Raw genomic sequence first — 20,033 nt, 5'->3', positions numbered from 1 at the left:
TCTGCCTATCACTGGGTGAATACCTGTGATGGTAGGATGATACTAGAGCCTCAATTGGTGGTAGATGGGAAGTATTCCTGTAAGATTTACTGCTCCAAACCTATTTGGGCAGAAGTGGGAAGGTGTCAGAGTCAGCATCCACCAATGTTCTGCCTGGTTAAATCCCAAATCACTAACAAATTCACCTTGGATTAGGGTACTAAATTTTAATTAATGTGTGCTTGTGTGTTTCTGCTTTTCTGTTTGCATGGTTTTGAATGCGTTCTTGTTTCTTTGTTTATGTGCGTACGCCTGTGTGTCTATACTTCTGCATTTGTGAGCATTTCTGTGTCTGTGTATGTTTCTCTGCAAGTGTGCTGTAATGAAATCCATAGTCTGCAAATTATTGTCTATGTTGAATGTGATTTCAAAGCCTGTATTTTTTTTAGACAGCCACCAACTGAAAAAGTAATGTGAACTCAGATTTCTGAGATGAGGGGTTCATGTAAAATGTAATTCCTGGTCATGATATCTGATCTATGAGAAATTAGTCCATCTCTTAGGTTGTGAAGGAAACAGAAGCTGATCGGAGGGAGAAAAAACCACCAAACTGGGACGTCAAATCTCCGCCGTTGGTCAAACATACTCAGGGCTCTTAGAGTTCAGTTTTTCAGCACGAGGAGAACAGTTCAAGGGTGTGGAAAAACTCTTTGTGTAAGACCACTTAGGATGGAAGCTATAATGCAACTGGGGAAAAAATAACAAGGCTTATTCCATGAGGCAAGCTAAGAGGGATCCAGAAAAGTGTATCTTTCAGTGAGTATTGTCCAATAACTAAACTCCAACTGAATCTCTACCTGGAAAAGAAAGCTACTATCATTTGCGACTTTCGTGCCTAAACCTCTGAATAAAGAAAGGAACTGGACCTCAACCAGGAAGAACAGAGCGATGAGGGACTTTAAGCTGAAATCACTTTCATACATATTGAATTTCCTGCCAGTAATCGGAGAGTTCTATCTTTGTTGTATCATCAATTTAAAATGTCATTTATAGTCTATATTGAATAAAATTTGACCATTTCATTATAATATTGATTTTCTTTTGATTATGCAGTAAAATTTTAAAAAGTGAAATCTGAAAAGTGAAAATGGTTTCTTCCATTGTGGTTGTTTGAGAATATTGGCTTTACGTTATTGGTCACCAGAGGAATTGTGTCAAAATGTTTATGATGTGGGGGTGTTATAGGATACGTGCCTGGTTTTTGTGTGTTGTGTGTGTTTCTGTACATTGAGTACATTTCAGTGTACATATTTCTGTACATATATGTGCTTGAATGTATGCCTTTATACGTGGGTTTGTTTGTTAAATTTGTCTGAGCCCGTGTTTCTTTGCCTCGTTCTCCGTGCACTTCTATTTGTGCTTTCCAGTGTAGTTGTGTGTTTCTCTGAGTGTGTATTTCCGTGTTTGTTGTGGTGGTGAATTTTTGTGAGAATGTGTTTCTGTGTGCATGTTTTTTCCTATTTGTGTGTATGTCTTTCTGGGTATACATGTATTTGTGTGTGGTTCATTAGGTCACTGATGTTTTTCGAGGGTGAGAATTTATGGAGGAGGGAAAAATATGGAGTAATCAGGTCAGTAATAAATTCTGTTGAATGGTGGAACAGACTCAAGGACCCAAGTGGCCCATTTCTCTCCCAATTTATACATTCATTCCCAGCAGTCAACTGGATATTTTTCTTCTTGGAAGGGAGAAGGATAGTGGTCTTATACCTGCACTAGGAATTCGGAATCCCCAACAATCCTCCATGTTGAACACCATTTGGAAGAAGCACTGACAGTGGCCATGGCACAGAATGTCACCAAGAGTGGTTCAACAGCATGAATACTGACTGAGCTGGCTGAGTCCTAAAGGGTCTGATACATGGGTTCAAATTGTACCCACCAGAGTGATGGCACAGTGATAAACAGTAAGAGGATGTTGCCTTGGGAGTCCAGATTTGACTCAAGACTCCAAGTATCATGGCACCAGATTAAATATGGGCAAGGAACTGTCTTGCTGATTACTACAACTCCCTCACATCCCTCGTTAGTGAATGCATCAGTGCTCCTCCATGTTGAACACCATTTGGAAGAAGCACTGACAGTGGCCATGGCACAGAATGTCACCAAGAGTGGTTCAACAGCATGAATACTGACTGAGCTGGCTGAGTCCTAAAGGGTCTGAAACAGGTGGTGAGGAACCAATAAGAAAAAAAAACTACTTGATCTCATCCTCGGCAATCTCACTGTTGCGGATGAATCTATGACAATATTGGTACAGTGGACACAAAATACAGTCTTCATATTGAGGATACCCTCCATTGTGTTATATGTCACTATCGCCATACTAAGTGGGATAGCTTTTGAACAGATTGCACAACACAAAACTAATCATCCATGAGATGTTGTGAGCTATCAGAAACAGCAAAATCGTATTCAATCAGAATATATAACTACATGACACACAAATTCCCCATTCTATGATCACCAACAAGCTGGGAGTCAATCTTGGTTCAATGAAGAGCGCAGCAATGGCATGCCAGGAATGGTACCACATATAACTAAAAACAAGTTACAATACAGGATTAGTACTAAACAGCATAAATATCATGCAATAGGCAGGGCTAAGCAATAACACAATTATAATATTTAAGCTCTGCAAGTCCTGCCACATCATCTTGTGAATGATGGGATACAATTTAGCAACTAACAGAAGGAAGAGGCCCTATAAATCTCCTTATACCCAGCACATCGTGAAAAAGACAAAGCTGATGCATTTGCATTTATCTTCAGCCAGAGAGGCCAAATTGATCATCTACCTTGGCCTTCTCCTGAGGTCCCTAGAATCACAGATGCCATTTGCTGCAATTGGAATCAAGAAAAGGCTGAAGGCCACTGAATACTGCAAATGTTAAGGTCTTACAATTCGAGCAAAAGTACTGAAAAATTGTTCTCCAGAATGAGTACACAATAGTGTCCTATATCCAATTCTGCAACCATCTTTATCAGTGACCTTATGTTCATTGTAAGGTCAGAAGGGAGGCTGTTTGATAAAGATTGCACATTGTACACACAATTCATCATACTTCAAAGACTGAAGCAGTTTATGTCCATATGAGGCAAGACCTGGACAACATTTAGGTTTGGACAGATAAACGGCAAGTAACATTCAGACCACACAAGTGCCACGTAGACACTGAGCATCTCAAAGAAGAGAGAATCTAACCATCACCACCTGAAATACAATGGCATTACCATCACTGAATTCCTCACTATCAATATTCTGTAGGCTTACCATTAAATATTAACTGAACTAGACCAGCCATGTATAACTATGGCACCAATAGCAGGTCAGAAGCTGGCAATTCCACAGCAAGTATCTCACCTGTCACCCCAATTCCTATCCATCATCTACAGGCATACGTTAGGATAGTGATGGAATACTGTCTATTTGTCTGAATGGGTACAGCTCTAACAACACTCAAGAAGCTTGACTCTATCCAGAACAAAATGTCCTGCTTCGTTGGCCCCTATCCATTACTTTCTACATGCACTTCTATCACTACCACACAGTAGCAATAGTATGCATCATGTACAAAATGCAGTAACTCACTAAGGCTCCTCCAACTGCAACTTCCAATCTTATCATTTCACAGTTTCACAGTAATAGAAGTAGGAGTTGGCCATTTGGCCCATCGAGCCTGCTCCGACATTCATTAAGATCATGGCTGATTAATCCATCATCTCAGATCCTCCTATATGCATTATCTCCTTAACCCTTAATTCCCCTACCATGTAAAAACCCATCCAACTAGGTCTTGAGTGTATTTAATGAAGCTGCCTCTACTGCTTCCTTGGGCAGAGAACTCCATAGATTCGCTACTCTCTAGGAAAAGCAGTTCCTCCTCATCTCTGTCCTAAATCTACACCCTCTAATCTTGAGGCTATGTCCCTAGTCCTAGTCTCATTCTCATCTGCAAAATAAACTTGCCTGCTTCTATTTTAGCTATCCATTTCATAATTTTATATGTTTCTATAAGAAACATTATTCTAAATTCTAGTGTGTATTAGTCCCAGGTGGCTCAACCTCTCCTCATAGGAATCAAGTTGGTGAACCTCCTCTGCACAGCCTCCAAAGCCAGTATATCCTTTCTCAAGTAAAGAGGCCAGAACTGCACACAAAACTCCAGGTGTGGCCTCACCAACACCTTGTACAGTTGCAGCATAACCTCCCTGCTCTTAAATTCAATCTCTAGCAATATAAAGCCAATATTCCATTTGCCTTCCTCATTACCTGTTGCACCTGCAAATCAACTTTTAGCAATTCATATATGAGCACTCCTAAGTCCCTCTGCACAACAACATGCTGCAATCTTTCATCATTTAAATAACACTCTGACTTACTTTTTTTATTTCCAAAGTAGATAACCTCAAACATTGTACTCCATTTGCCAAACCCTTGCCCACTCACTTAACCTACCTAAATCTCTCTGCAGACCCTCCACAGCCTCTGCACAGTTTGCTTTCCACTCAATTTAGTATCATCTGAAAACTTGGATATGTTACACACTGTCTCCTCTTCCAAATCATTTATATACAGTTCATGTATATCATGAACAGTTGCAGGCCCAACATCGACCCCCGCAGCACCCTGCTCACCACTGATCTTGAACCAGAGAAACACCATTTATCCCAACTCTCTGCCTACTATCGGTTAATCAGTCCTGTATCTGTGCTAGTACATTGCCCGCAACTTCATGCATTCTTATCTTATGGATGAGTCTTTTATGCGGTACCTTATCAAACGCCTTCCAGAAATCCAAGTACAACACATCTACCTGTTCCCCTTCATCCACTGTACTTGTTACATCCTCAAGTAACTTCAGTAAGTTTGTGAAACACAACCTTCCCTTCCTAATCCATGCTGCTTGATAGAATTGTTTCCATCCAGACGCCTCACTATTTCTTCTTTAATGATAGTCTCCTGACTATTATTTTCCCGACTATAGATGTTAAGCTAACTGGCCCATAGCTACCTGCCCTTTACATAGACCCTTTTTTGAACAGCGGCATGACATTCGTTGTCTTCCAATCCACCAGGACCTGCACAGAGTCCAGTGATTTTCCACTACTAGAAGGACAAGGGCTGCAGATACATGTGAACACCACCATCTTCAAGCCATATACCATCCAGACTTCAAGCTATATTAATGTTCCTTCACTGTTGCTAAGCCAAAACATTGGAACTCCATTCCTAATAGCACTCTGGATATACATACTGTTCAACGAGTGCAGTGGTTCAAAAAGACAGCTCACCACCACTTTCTCGAGGTCAATTAGGGATGGGCAATAAATTCTATCTTAGTCAGTGATGCCCATGGTCAATGCATGAATTAAAAAAAGAGCCTTCTCAGCATGTGTTCAGTTTTACATTCTTAATCCAATTTCTCTTGGTCTGCCAAAATGCTCCTTGAAAGAGGTATTCCATTTCTTTGGAGGTTACTGTTTTCAGTCTATTGCAAAAGATGTATCATCTCTAGTATTTGAAGATTCTTATCATGGTATAAATCATTAAGGGAAAATGGACCTTTTCATGTTTCCCAAAGGAGCTGACTGACTGATTTAATTGCCCTTAGGGAAGGTATTAAATTTCAATTCTTTCTGTTTTAGGCCAAATCCACATCAGTTTCATGAAACTTGGCCAACATGTGTGGGTCAAGTGAGCCAGTGGTTATTTTATGTCAGCATTTGATCCCTTTCTTAAAACTGTTTCTGCCTATAAAGTCCCAGGTTTTAAATCAGGTGTTCAAATTCCACATTTAATACCATGAAATCAATTTTAATTATGTTGTTTTATTTTCTCAACAAACCGACTATTTCATTGAATAAGATTAATCAACTCACCGCTTGAGAGTTTTAACAAATTTGCTTGTTGATTGAAAAAGGTGTTTCAGGCTCTTGGACATAGAATGTTTACGGCCCTGTAGATGAACTTTTGAGTTTTCTGGAAAATTCAAACAAACAGTTTTTTAACATGTTGGTACATTTTGATCACCCAAATATATACTAATATAGGTTATCCAACAGGAGTTTGTTTAGCTGCTAACATTTCTTGTTCCTTTAAGGCCTTTAATTGGAAGGTGATGCTCAAATTATTCAAAGTTAATTTTTCTTGGATGTTTCTATAGACTGACAATGCTCAGTTATTCTTGTTATCTCTGTGTAAAAAGGATTTAAGGAATACACAGATAAGTCTCTGAAATATGCTGTACCTTCAATGGCCATGTGACAGATTCTGCTAGAAAGTCAGCATTACAATAGCTTAGGGCAAAAATGTCTGCTGCATGATCTTCATGAATAGCATGTTAATAAATACTGTTTTAAGAAATATCTTGAAGTCTGGCAAAAACATGCCGAAATAGACAAAGCCATTCTGAAACACACAGCATTACGAAGAAACTAGATGATACCAAGGTTTCTCTCATTCTATAAACATTTTTAAGACTGCTCAGTTGTGACTTGCCAGTTGTAGGTAATATAACATTAAGCCAAGTATGTCCAATGTGACAATACAGAACACATTATGGGATATTGTACAAACTAGTCAGTCAATATCTTTGCCATTTTCACTGTTTGTTTTCTTTTGAGTCCAAATAATTATATCAGATAATGTGAAGTGCAAATTTTTGTCAGGTTAAAAAAAAGCTGTATTATTGAAAATTCATACTTTACATTGCATCACATCTTCTTCATTGCTTTCTCTTCGTAGATTTATACCCCAGTTGAAGGAGACAGTCATTGCTCTAACTTACCATGGCACAGACAATGTTGATGGTTGTTTTTGATTTGATTCAGCAATACGTCCAATGCCTCTGTCTGGCCACTATGCTTCACTTCCTTACCATTGCATTGTCTCCAGTCTGGGAGGGAGAGAGAAAAAAAACAAGTAGTATGTTGCCAGTTTTGCATTCTAAGTTATGAATTCTGATAGTTGCAGTCACTGTTTACAACCTCATACAAACAAGGAATAGGCCGTTCAGCCTCTCACACCTAATCCATCGATAAGATTGTAGTCTGAAATCCATAACCGACCAACCTGATAACCTTTCACTCCTTTACTAATCAATAATCTATCCACCTCTATGGAAGTTACTGCTTCTATCATGGTTAAAGCAAGAGTTTTCCAAATTACTTTTTATTCACTCAGGACATGTAGATTTCACTGGTTGGACCAGCGCTCATTGCCTATCTATAACTACACTTGAGAAGATAGGACTAAGTTGTCTTCTTGACCAGCTGTAGTCCAGATTGGTGTAGGTACACCACAATACTGTTAGGGATGGAGTTCCAGGATTTTGAATCAGTGATTCTTAAGAAAAGGTGATACATTTCCAAGTGAGGATAGAGAGTGGCTTGGACAGAAACTTGCAGGTGGCATTGGTACTTTGTCCTTCTCAATGTTAGTGAGCATGAGTGTCGGATTCAATACTCTCTGAAGGAAAGAATTTCATCTCATCTCTATTGTATATGGGCAACCACCTGTTTTTAAATCGTGATTCTAGTACCAAATTCTCCCATAACAGGAAGCATCCTCTCCACATCTGTCCTGTCAACACCCTTCAGGGTCTTATATGTTTGCACCTAGCCACTTCTTACTCTGTTAAATTCCAGCAGTTACAAGCTTACCCTGTCCAACCTTTCCTCATAAGATGTTCATTCCAAGTATTAGTATTTAAAGCTTGCTTTAAACAAGGTGGCTAATACTGTACAGTATTTGGATATGGTCTCACCAGTGTCCAGTATAACTGAAGTAGAACCTTCTTACCTTTATATTCAATTTCCCACACATTCTATTAGCTTTCCTAATTCCTTGTTGTACATGTATGATAGCCTTTTGTGATTCTCGCACTAAGACTCCTGGTTCCCTTTGCATCTCAGGGCTCTGTAATCTCTCACCATTAGACAAAATATTTATTTTTTATCTATGCAGCCAAAGCAGACAATTTCACACTTTCTCACATTATATTCCACTTGCCTGATCTTTGCCCATTAAATTAATGTATTTATATAATGTTGTAGACTCCTATGTGCTCTTCACAACCTACTTTCTCACCTATCTTTGTGTGATCAACAAAATAAATCCAAAAAGTTCAACAGAAATCAGCCCTTTCAACATTGTGCCCTCTGACCAGCCAGCTAATCTGAACCTCTGCTGCTCTAGGAGAGCACCCCTTCATCCCCCCCATGTCCCCTTCCCACCAAACCCATCTCTTCTTTTCAGGAGGTTTAATCCTGAGGTCTCAATCTAACAGGTTGCCTGAGAAGGCCTATGTAGCTTCCTACAATTCACCTTCTCACTGTAGGTAAATTCAGAGTCATAAAATGATGCTGCCCCTTTACCTTGAAATTGATGTTGCTGCCTCAAAAGTCAACTTGACCACAAGGATGTTTCCAAAAGCTGCAACTTAACAGTGACTTAAGCTGGTCTGGCAACGATTACATTGACTAGAAGATACTGGCATTTAGTTCTGCTCTGCCCCAAATTATCTTAACTCAGAAGACACAGTACTGTTTGTTTTACTGTTATTTGAGCCAGCCATTGGCAGGTCAAAACAGGCACAATGAGGAGGTAGTATGTGGGAAATGGTGCTTCAGCAACAGTAAATAGTTTCAGTGAGAAGAAAGAGATACCAAGAGAAAATGTGGTTGTGAGTAAGGTCAGGCCATTAGTAGTATCATTGATTCGTATTCATGGATAGCAATTTAAACCAAAGGATCAATTCATGAACATTTGTGACTGCAAATGTTCTGGTTTTGTTGCTCGCAGGAGCCCTGACATTCAACCAACATCAAGAGGGAATTATTCCACAGAGGCCGGTATCCCATCACCAACTCACCCTTTATTTACACATGGAGAGTCCTTGACACTGATCCAACTCCCTCAGAGCCAACTGTCATCATGAATAGTATGTCTGACACTCCTGTTCTTATCTGTCAGCCAAAACTCCCTGATTAGACAAGCTTAACAGCCTCAAACAGGGAACTCACATTTTATGAGGTCCACCTGGCTAACCTCATTACAATTGTTACATTCCGTCCTTTCTATGTCCAAGAACGTGGACCCGTTATTTTGTATTTTGCTCCTCCAGGGGATTTTTTGCATTGGTTAAAGTTCCTCCAATTCTGCCTCTGATACGGGTGGTGTGTAACACACAGTAGCTTGCCTCTTGTGCCCGCAGCATCTCAGAAGAAATGTATTCTCTTCAGGCTGCAAAGATGTTGAGGTGGCAACATCCGCCATGTCCATCTCAGATTCTGGAGATATCTTCAATGTTTGATGGAGATGCAGAACCCACAGGTTCTAGAACAGTAGGAAAGTCTGTCAAGGAAACAGGACATTTTGCTCCCACAGTGTTTGTGAGTTTGCAACTTTCACATAGTCCACATGCTAGTTCAGGACTGTCGCATGTACCAGAACTTTATACTGGACCTGACCTCACTCTGACCATGCCTCCTATCTATATGCAGGGCCATTCTTGTGGATCCCTTGAAGTAAACTGTTACTCATGCTCAACGGAGGTTTGTGTCTAGTATTGGTGTTCCTGATGCTGTTGCACCCTCCTCTCTAAGTCGAAGAAGATCAGATTTAACCTGGTGTGGAGTCTGCAACCCATTAGCAAATCAACATGGATAGCTCCAGCAGAGATGTAAAGAGTGGTCCTATAATCAAACAGGATCCAGGACCGTTTAGTATCTAGTGAAGTTATGGACTGTTTCTTTAAGCTTATCTTCAAAGTTTGGACTGCTCTTTGCCAGGCCATTGGATGATGGATGGTATGGAACTGTTCTTATATGTCAAATACCATTTGACCTAGGAAATATTCAAGATCCCCAATGGTAAATGATGGCCCTTTATCTGCGGCCAGCACTTCGGGAGTCCATGTATTGCAAAGATGCATGCAGTTTTCCTATCATGGTTCCAGTGTTTGACGAATGAACTCTATGCATGTGCAGCCACTTTGAGTAGGTGTCCACACTGACTAAGAACATGAAGTCTGTGAAAGGACCTAGACAATCAACACGTAACCAAGTCCAGGGTTTGCTCAGACATTCCCATGAATGTGGGGGAGCTGCTGGGCGCTGCTGCACCAACGCAGCCATGTCTGTATCCAATCCTGGCCACCAGACATAACTTCTCACCAACATCCTCATTTTGGAAACCTGGATGACCCTGATGGAGTTTAGCCAGTATCTGTCAGTGACCTTCCCTTGGGACAATCACTCTTGCTCCCCATATTAATGTGCCATACTCTACTGTGATTTGGAGGTTTCAGTTCTGTTTGTGATAGCCCTTTGGTTTCCCTCAATACCATGAGCTGTTTCATTTTTGCCAGGACCGGATATTTCTGCATCCAAAGTCTGATATTGTCAGCTGTGCTTGGAAGTGGTGTCCAGAAAATTTAAAACTGGAATAGACTCTTCTAGTTGCAGTACCATCAGTGGTGTATCTGCCAGCGGAGGCGGCTCAATATCCACTTGCCTACTGAATGATGTTCCAACTCGTAATTACACGCCCTTGGTATTAAAACCCACTGCTGACTTTGGCCTAAAGCTATGGACAGTACAGCCGTGTCCTCTCTAAGTAGACCGAATAGAGTTTATGGTCTGTTAGTATTACACATTTGTGTCTGTAAAGGTATTGGTGGAACTTCCTGACCCCCAACTATGACCTTCAAACCTTCCCTCTATATCTGGGCATATTTACACTCTGCATGAACAAAAGTCTTTGATACATATGTTATTGGATGGTCCTTTGAATTGGGAGATTTAGGAGCCAATACTACCCCGATGCCACACATGGAGGCATCGCATGTCAATACCAGATCCTGCTTGGGAACATAGTGTGCTAACATCTTAGTGGATGATAGCTGTTTCTTCATTACCCTAAAAGGTATGGCTTAGCTAGGTGACCATTTCCAATGCTGACCCTTTTTTGAAGAGTTATCAAAGGTGCCAGGATGGAGGCCAGGTTATGTACGAACTTTCCAGCCCAAGGGAAGGCCTAAGCTTCAGTTCATGCATTGGAGCTAGAGCGCCTTTGATTACCCTCAGTTATCTTCCAATAGGTATAACACAGACTTGTTGACTGTGTAGCCCAAGTAGGTCACTTGGGATGCCTAGAACACAGTTTTCCCTCAGAGAAATGTCTAAGGACTGTTTCCAAGTTCTCTAAGTTCTCTTTATTGGTCTTCCCTGCTATTAGCACATCATCGATATAAATGGCAACCTGTAGTAGACCTTGTAAAATGGTGCCCATTATCCATTGAAAAATTACAGGCTGACAGTACCCCAGAATGGCAGTCTTGTATACTGGTATGAACCCTAACACGTGTTAATTGTAATATACTTCTGGGAATCTTCATCGAACCACAATTGTGAGTACACATGGCCAATGTCCAGCTACGTGAAGAACAGCATCCCCCACTTCCAGCTTTGCATATAAATACTCAATGTGAGGGATTCGGTCTTTATCCAGCTACGATCAACGGTTTACCATTTGTTTACATTCCACACAAAGGTGAACCGATCGGTTGGGCTTCACAATCGGTACGACCACAGAGTGGACCGGTTTGTTGATTCCTTCACTTTTTTGTCTCGATTTTTGCCTGTAAGGCAAATGGCATTGGGCGGGCCATGCAGAATTGTGAAATAACTTGTTGGTCGACATGTTAAGATGGCCTTGGCTCTTTTGATAGTCCCTAGACCTTCTTGAAAATCTTCTGGGTGTTTAATTAGGACTTCACTCAAGCAGTCATTTTCCAATAGAAAGCAATTGAGCCAATCTCTGTGAATGTTTCTCAACCAATTTTGCTCATTAAATTTGGGCCCGAACCTTTTACTATAATAAGTGGTAACTGAACCAGGTGCTTCTTAAAAAGACTGGAACCAAAGTTATACCCTTAATCTGCAAAGAATCTGTATAGTTTTCAGTCTAGCGGAGGTCTTACACAACTCAAGGGTTGGAATCCAGAGAGAATTTTATTAAGGACTGGTTCTGCAATCACTGAAATAGCAGACCGAGTAGTGACCTCCATGAGACCTGCGTGGCCATTTGACCAACTATTTATTTCGATTGGTTCTGATTTGAATGTTATTAAGCAACTTAACTTTTCCAAACCAGATGTAGGTGGACTTTCCGGGTGTGTACTCTCCTGGATTCCGGCCTATGAGCTCTCTTACTCAATTTAGAGTTAGTCAAGCTTGTTTGAAGTCTTGAGTTCATATACCAGCAGCAACTACAATAGCTTGCAGCCTGGATCTTTAAGAAAATTTTAGCCATTTAGCAGAGGCTTGCCTTTGTTTTGTGGTTTTGCTGTGGGCTGACCTAGAGTCCCTCTCAAGTGGTGTTTCCCAAGCTCAGCCAAACTGGTATGAGTGTCCACTTCCATCAGAATGCCCTGTAACTCTGATGCTCAACTTGTCACATTTTCCAATGATTAAGCTTGTTGTAGTGCCTGTTTGAAGTTGGGTTTCAACTAGTAGGCACTTTTGCATGACTTCATCATTAATCCCACATACCAAATGGTCTCTCAGCATCTCATTGAGGGTTAAATCAAGGTCTGCCAGTCTTTTTAATCTAATCAAAAGTCTTGATACGGCTTCCCCTGCTTCTCGAATTACCGCGTGAAACTGATAGCATCTTAGAATTAAGGAGGCTTGGGGTCATAATATTCCTGAAAAGGTTTTAGTATCTAGTACCTCAGGGTAGGTTAGATTCCTAATAAAACTATGGGTCCACAAGCTGTCAGGAAAATTACTCGTTGCTTTTCATCTGCTCCAATGTCATTTGCTCAGAAAATATGATGCATTCTTTTCACAAACTGGCCCTAGTCTTTGATGGCAGGATCGAACAAGTCAAGCTTCCCAAATAATGGCCTGATGCCAGAAATGTTTATCCCACCTCAAAGAAAACTATTGCGAGCCAATTTCTTCAGGAATATGCTTTACTCTTGTTGCCAGTGAAATAACTCCACAGAGGTTGGCATCTTGTCACCAGATCACTCTTCACTTACACACGGAGAGTCCGTAACACTGATCCAGCTCCCTCAGAGCCAGGTTGTAAAGTGATTAGGACGTCTGACAATTCTGTTCTTTTCTATCAGTCAGGGCTCCCGACTGGACCTGATTAACAGCCCAAGTCAGAGAATTTCTATTCCAGGAGGTCAACCTGGCTGACCTTGTTACAATCATTACAAACAGGTGCACCATCAATATACAGAAAATACAACAGGGACAAATCATAGAATCCCTACAATGTGGAAACAGGCCATTTGGCCCAAAAAGGACATGACAGCATCTGAAGAGTAACCCAGCCAAACCCATTCCCCAATCCTATTACTTCACATTTACCCCTAACTAATGCACCTCACCTATACATCCTGAACACTATGGGCAATTTAGTATGGCCAATTTACCTAACCTGCACATCTTTGGACTGTGGGAGGAAACCAGAGCACCTGGAGGAAACAAGCACAGACACACAGAGAATGTGCATATTCCACACAGACAGTTTCTAAAGGCTGAAATCGAACCTGGGTCCCTGGTGCTGTGAGGCAGCAGCGCTAATCACAGAACACTGCGCTGCCATAATATACTACCAACACACGAACCATCTGACAGAAAAATGAATCGTTACCTTGCAGACTATAAACTGCAAGAGCACAACATTTGTACAGTTTACATAAAATTTAATTCTCAGTTATGAAGAAAAGGAAAAAGAATAGAAGAAGGGAGAACAGAAAGAACAAAGTAACTAAGAGTGCAATGAGGAGGAACAGAGGAGAATGAAGGTAGAAAGGCAAGTTCAGGCATGAAAAGGTAGAAATGGGTGCACAGGAAGGGAAAAGATTGAACAGGGAACACCAAAGGGAAAGGGATAGGAGAAGAAGAAAGTAAAACAAAAAGGAGAAAAAAATAGGAGAACATCTTAATCAGAGATAAAGAGTGAAAGAAGAACAGAAAGTAAAGGTGAAGCAGATTAGAAGGATGGAATTGAGTTGATGAAGTAAGGGAACACAGAAGAGATGTGTATGATAATTGTAAATTAATTGGGTGTTTAACTGCATTCAGGTGACAAGGACGCACCTGTATTCAATTATGTAAGTTGTGCCAGCTCATTGGTTTAGGAGTGTGAATTACACTTTAGGATTAATTGCCAAGTATGAGAGTGTGCCAAGATCCAAATTGTGGACCAGCCCATCTATCTCCTCTAGTGGTGGTCAGAGATTGTGTTTTCCTAATATTTTCCTGTTCGTTGTTACGAATCAAGCCTTTCTTGCCTGGTGAGTACGGCCAGAGCTGAAGTGGATTATCAGCCCCAGACTCATGAAATTGCTATTTTAATTGGGAATGTTTCTTTTAAAGTCTTTTTTTTAACTCTACCTGTTTAAGGAGTGAATCTTGAATTATTTAGTTAATTGATATACTCAAACAAAAATATGAAAATATTTATCCTTTTGAGGGACTAATTAGTTAATTTGGTTGTTTGTTTCTGGTTTGCTCAATAGAATATATAGTATGCTGTATTTATTGGATTGAACTATGTGTATCTGTAAGTGAAAACTTTTTATAAGTGCTTTCAAACTAATCCTCCAGTTCTGTCCTTCACTGACTAGCTACCTGGCAAGCTGTAGAAGATTACACTTGTGTGTAGAGTTTGTGATAAGATAGAGTTTACATGGAAGTTGAAGATTCATTAGATGAATAGTGTCTATGCTAGGATGGAGTGTGCCTGCACTGTCAGGAGATGAAAATGGTGAATTTGAGTCTGACAAAATGCAATATACAAGGAGCAAGATTCTAAATTAATGATTGCCTCAGTGTTCTCTGGCATTTTTTGGATTTTTGTTTCTCAGCTGCTAGGAAAGTGAACATTGCAACTGTGGACTTTCATTCTGCCACTCCACTTTGGGATCTATTTTCACACCTGCAATTTATCTCTTTGTATTTATCTTATCAACAGATGAAAATAGCTGCATAATTTTCAAAGTGGTACTTACTAGAAGGTGTTGCACATGCAGGGGTGGATATCTGTGGGGGCCCCCAACCTTTCATATTATAGGCAGACACCCGGACATAGTAGGAAATCCCCTATGAGGAAACCAAGAAGATAGGATTTTGTAAATTTATTTTTAACCAATGCAACAATATTGCACAGACCACAATATTAACTAATCCAATATTTTAAAATAACTTTGAGTTGTGAGCTTATTAACATGAGGAATATCAGTGCTGGGAATGTAACATTTTCCATTTCAGATATCTGGTGTTACCATCATGTTTGGAGTTGGATACTGAAAGAGTTCAGCTGAATAAGCCCTCAAACTGTCCTATCAAATGTACATACCCAGTTCTTTTGGCCACTAACAAAGCAATACATTTCATAATAAAATTAGCATATACTCTAAGTTCAAACAAGGTATTATTGATTACGGGTCCATGATGATGTTATCCTATTTTACCTCTATATCAATTTTTCATAATGTTATTACATTCTATTACATCGCAATCAGTGAGCGTGTACATCCATATCAGGGTTGGCAAGAAATCTCACTACCTAACAACACATTCTATACAGTTTTGCATCAGTATTTATCAAGAAGGATGACATAGTAGCATTAGGAAAGGGTACATTTCAAGGCATGTTGATATCAAGGAGGAAGAGATTTGGTTATCCTGAAAATTGATGGGATCTATTCCAGGATACTGATGGAGGCAAATGTGGAAATGTTGAGACCTTGATAAAAATCTATATATATCCTCTCTAGCCATAGGTGAGGTCCCAGAAGCCTAGAGAAGAGCCAACATTGAATAGGGCAACAGGGATAATCTAGAAATTATAGGCCAGTGAGTTGTACATCAATTGTAGGGAAATTATTAGAGGATTCTTAGGGACAGGATTTATTCATATTTTGAAAAGAATAGACTTATTATGAATCGCTTTGTGCTAGGAGCTCTTGTCTCACAAATTTGATTGAGGTTTTTTAAGGAAGCGATGAAGACAACTGAGGGTACAGCAATAGGTGGTATCTCCATGGACTTTACTAAAGCATGTGACAAGGACTTTCATGGCAGGCTGGTCCAGAAGATTAAGTCACATGGGATTCACAGTGAGTTGGTAAAGGGCTAGGCCATAGAAGGCAAAGGGTAGTTGTGGAGGAGTGTTTTTCTGACTGGAGATTTGTCACCAATGGTGTTGTGCAAGGACCAGTGCTAGAACCTCCTATATATAAAATTTGGATGAAACTGTAGGTAGTCTGATTAAGTTTGCAGGTTGGACTTGCAGATAGTGAGGAAAAATATCAAAAGAGTTTGGAATAAATGTGAGGTGCTCCATTTTGGAAAAGCAAATCAGAGCAAGACTTACACACTTAATGGTAAGGTCCTGGGGAGTAGTGCTGAACAAAGAGACCTTGGAATGCAGGTTCATAGTTCTTTTGAGAGTAGAGTTGCAGGTAGCTAGGATAGTGAAGAAGGCGTTTAGTATGCCTTCCTTTATTGTTCAGAGTATTGAGTACAGGAGTTGGGAGGTCATGTTGCAGCTGTATAGGACATGGTTAAGCCACTGTTGTCATATCAGTAACTAGCCTTCTGCAAATATAAGGAAATCTCTAGTAAATGAAAACTGAGGAGAGGTTAGAAGAATCACCAAGGTAATGACTCATGTCAAAATTGATCAGGTGCCATTCTATTCCATTATCGGTGTAGTACATTGAAAACTAAAACCTTTTATTTTTCAAAGGAATGAAAAATTAACCTTAAAATGGATCAAAGCTCACACCAGCCAAAATAGTGCAAAGCTAAGCAAGCTGGAAAACTGCTGATGACACTTGATATCCCAGACAGACAATGGATGGGACTGGGGCTCTTCACACACAAATGTAATTATCATGTCACCATAGACTAGCATTCTGACTAAATGGAAAGTCGATGAGCTGACTGTGGTGACTATTGCTGTTTGTTGAATACCTGAAAACATATTTCAGTTATTATGAGAATCCCAATATTGCATTTTGTGATAATGGTCCTCAGTTCATAAGTGAAGAATTTATTAGCTTCACTAAACAATTGGGAAATTCAACACCACACACAATCTCTATGCTATCCCCAGTCAAATGAAAAGTGAAAATTGCAAAAGGAATCCTAAAGAAATCGAGCAAATCCTACACAGAAGCGTAAAAGGCAATCCTCATTTGGAGAAACATACCTACTGAAGGAATGGTAAGTAGTTCAGTACAAAGAACAACGTCACGCAGCACAAACTGCTGTTTCAACAGCAAACAAGCAACTGAAGCCAGAAGTATAAACCGGTGTGAGTGACAAAATCAAGGTGAAATAGCAGAAAGCCAAATTTTACACTGAATGTTAAACTATTGCCAGAGTTGAGTATTGAACAGCCAGTGAGAGCATAAACCATCAACACTCAACCAAAGCCCAACTGTCAACTTGGGAGCCACATAAAACAGTTGCCACTTCCATGATGCACGGTGGAAGTGATATAACAGATATGCCATCACGTATGCATAACTGAAGAAGCTCTTCCTCAAGCTGTGTTGGTTTTAATTTTCCAAAACTCTTGAGATTCAGGGAAGGCTCCTTTTTTAGATAAGAAAATAACTCCTTTATTTAAATAGGGAGACAGAAAGCTGGAAACTACAGATCGGTTAGCTTAATAACCATCATAGGGAAAATGTTAGAAGCTATTATTAAAGTTGGGGAACTTATTTAAGTTCAAGATAATCAGGCAGAACCATGGTTTTGTCAAAAGGAAAACATGTTAACCTAATTTATTAGAGTTCTTTGAAGATATAAGAAGCACTGTGGACAAGGGGAAATCAGTGGATGTAAGATTTCCAGGAAGCATTTGACAAGTGCCTCACCAAAGATTATTCTAGAAAATTAAAGCTCATAGTATTGGAGATAACATTGGTTGGTTAAGAGGAAGCAGAGTGTAGGAACAAATAGGTCTTTTTCAGGCTGGTGGGATGTCACCAGGTTATGCCAGAGGGGTCGATACTTGGCCTTAATTGTTCACAATTTATATAAATAATCTAGATGAATGGACAGAAGGTATGATAGCTAAATTTTCTGAAGATACAAAGAGAGGAAGGAAAGTGAATTGTGAAGAAATAAAGTGCCTCCAAAGAGATATCGATAGATTAGGTTAACTGGGTCAGGAGGCCTGGTTTCAAAACCCCACCTTGCTGCATGTCATTACAAAACTATTCCTAGATAGATTAAGTGAGTGTGCCAAGATCTGACAAATGGAGTATATTGTGGAAAAGTGTGAAATTGCCCATTTTGCAAGAATGAATTTTAAAAATGATGCATATTATCTGAAATGATGAGAGATTGTAGCACTCTGAGATGCAGAGAAATCTAGGTGTCCAAGTGCATTAATCACAGATAATTAGCATGCAGGTACAGCAAGTAATCAGGAAAGCTAATGGAATATTATGGTTTATTGTGAGGAGAACCGAAAGCAAGAGTAGTGAAACTATGCTTCAACTACACTGGAAATTGGTGATACCAGATCTGGAGTACTGTATAAAGTACTGGTCACCACACTTGTGGAAGCAAGTTATGAGATGGAAGTAGTTCAGAGAAGGTTTATTTGAAGAATACCTGGAAGGAATAAATTGCCTTAGGAGGGAAGATTACACCGTTTAGGCCTGTATCCTTTGCAATTTAGAAAAGTCAGGATTGACTTATTGAAACACATAAGATCTGTGTGACTTGACAGGGTGGATGTGAAAAGGATGTTGCTACTTGAGGAAGATTCTAAAATTAGGGGTCATGGTTTAAACATAAAGGGTTATCCATTTAAGACAGATGAGGAAAACCATTTTCTCTGAGAGATGACCGTCTGTGGACGTTCCTTCATCAAGAGGCAATCGTTTCTGGATTACCAAGGGGATGAAAGATGCAGGAATATAAAGTTGAAGTTAAAATCAGATCTGCTGTGATGTTATTGAATGGCAGAGCAGGCGTAAAGTTCCAAGTGGCCTACTCTTGTTCCATGTTCAGATGTCTGTACATTGAACTGCAGGCAGCTGATCAGGAAGATATGAACTCATCACCTTCACATTCCTCAGATCAACTATCAGTCCCAGAGGTCCACAGCAATCTAACAATGGAAATGGAACAACAAGTAGTGCAGCACAGCACAGGAGTGAAATTCCCTGGTGAAGGAACATTACCCAGATGAACAGCCAACAATAAATAGATATAACCTTTAAATCATGCTGGGCTCTTAATAGGGTGTATGCAATGCAGAGACTGATGAGAATAACAAACCACTAGTACATGAGAATGTTAGTGTATATGTCAGGCCCAGTTGTGTAACTCAAAATGCAAACGGTGAGGTGTGCAAGTTTTGTTTTGGTAAGGGGTCTAATTGGATTGAAATGCAATTGTGTACAAAAGTTCTTCCTGGTCTGTAGTCATTTGATATTTACCATTAGGCACACACTGCAGGCAGACATCTTACAACCAGTTCAATAAAAAAAATCATTATGACCAAAGTTTTGTGCTTGATAACACCCATCAGAGGATATATTTGTCTAAACTCAGATTGTGTGCTCTCAGAGCTTCGTGTTGTACTGTATCTATGTGACATCTTGATGTTTGATTGATATTAAAGTTGCAAAGCAACAAAATTTATCTTAACTGAATGATGCAACCAGTGACTTCATTAATTTAACATTTGAATTATACCCAAAACAAATAGTGACATTATGTGGGATCATTAATTACCCATGAAGCTGGTATTAATTTTGATCATTTATATGTTGACTTTAATTCACTGTATGGTAGTACATGAGTAATATGTTTCCTACTTACTGTGATAAGGCCTGTCATTGTATAGAGTAGAGTTTTCATGTCATCCAATAAGGCTTCTCCTGTTATTGAACTGAAGATATGTGAAGTGCTCCATTCAACTGCAAGGAAACAGA

General features: G+C 39.8%; 1 protein-coding gene across 1 annotated transcript in view; it reads right to left on the bottom strand.

Moving 5' to 3' along the window:
- The window catches only part of LOC132825590 (ankyrin repeat and fibronectin type-III domain-containing protein 1-like), a 117,300-nt gene that overhangs the window by 76,811 nt on the left and 20,456 nt on the right, over window positions 1-20,033 (bottom strand). The window contains exons 5-8 of the mRNA XM_060840970.1: window positions 19,921-20,018; window positions 15,078-15,168; window positions 6,831-6,938; window positions 5,923-6,022 (exon numbers count right to left, since the gene is read on the bottom strand). Of these exons, the coding sequence (XP_060696953.1) occupies window positions 5,923-6,022; window positions 6,831-6,938; window positions 15,078-15,168; window positions 19,921-20,018 (397 nt within the window). The remainder of the gene's footprint in view (window positions 1-5,922; window positions 6,023-6,830; window positions 6,939-15,077; window positions 15,169-19,920; window positions 20,019-20,033) is intronic.

Source organism: Hemiscyllium ocellatum, chromosome 20 (genome assembly GCF_020745735.1).
Source record: "Hemiscyllium ocellatum isolate sHemOce1 chromosome 20, sHemOce1.pat.X.cur, whole genome shotgun sequence".
In the NCBI taxonomy this organism is placed as follows: Eukaryota; Metazoa; Chordata; class Chondrichthyes; order Orectolobiformes; family Hemiscylliidae; genus Hemiscyllium; species Hemiscyllium ocellatum.
The sequence above is the reverse complement of the archived record's forward strand: the minus strand, read 5'-3'. Positions and strand labels throughout refer to the sequence as shown.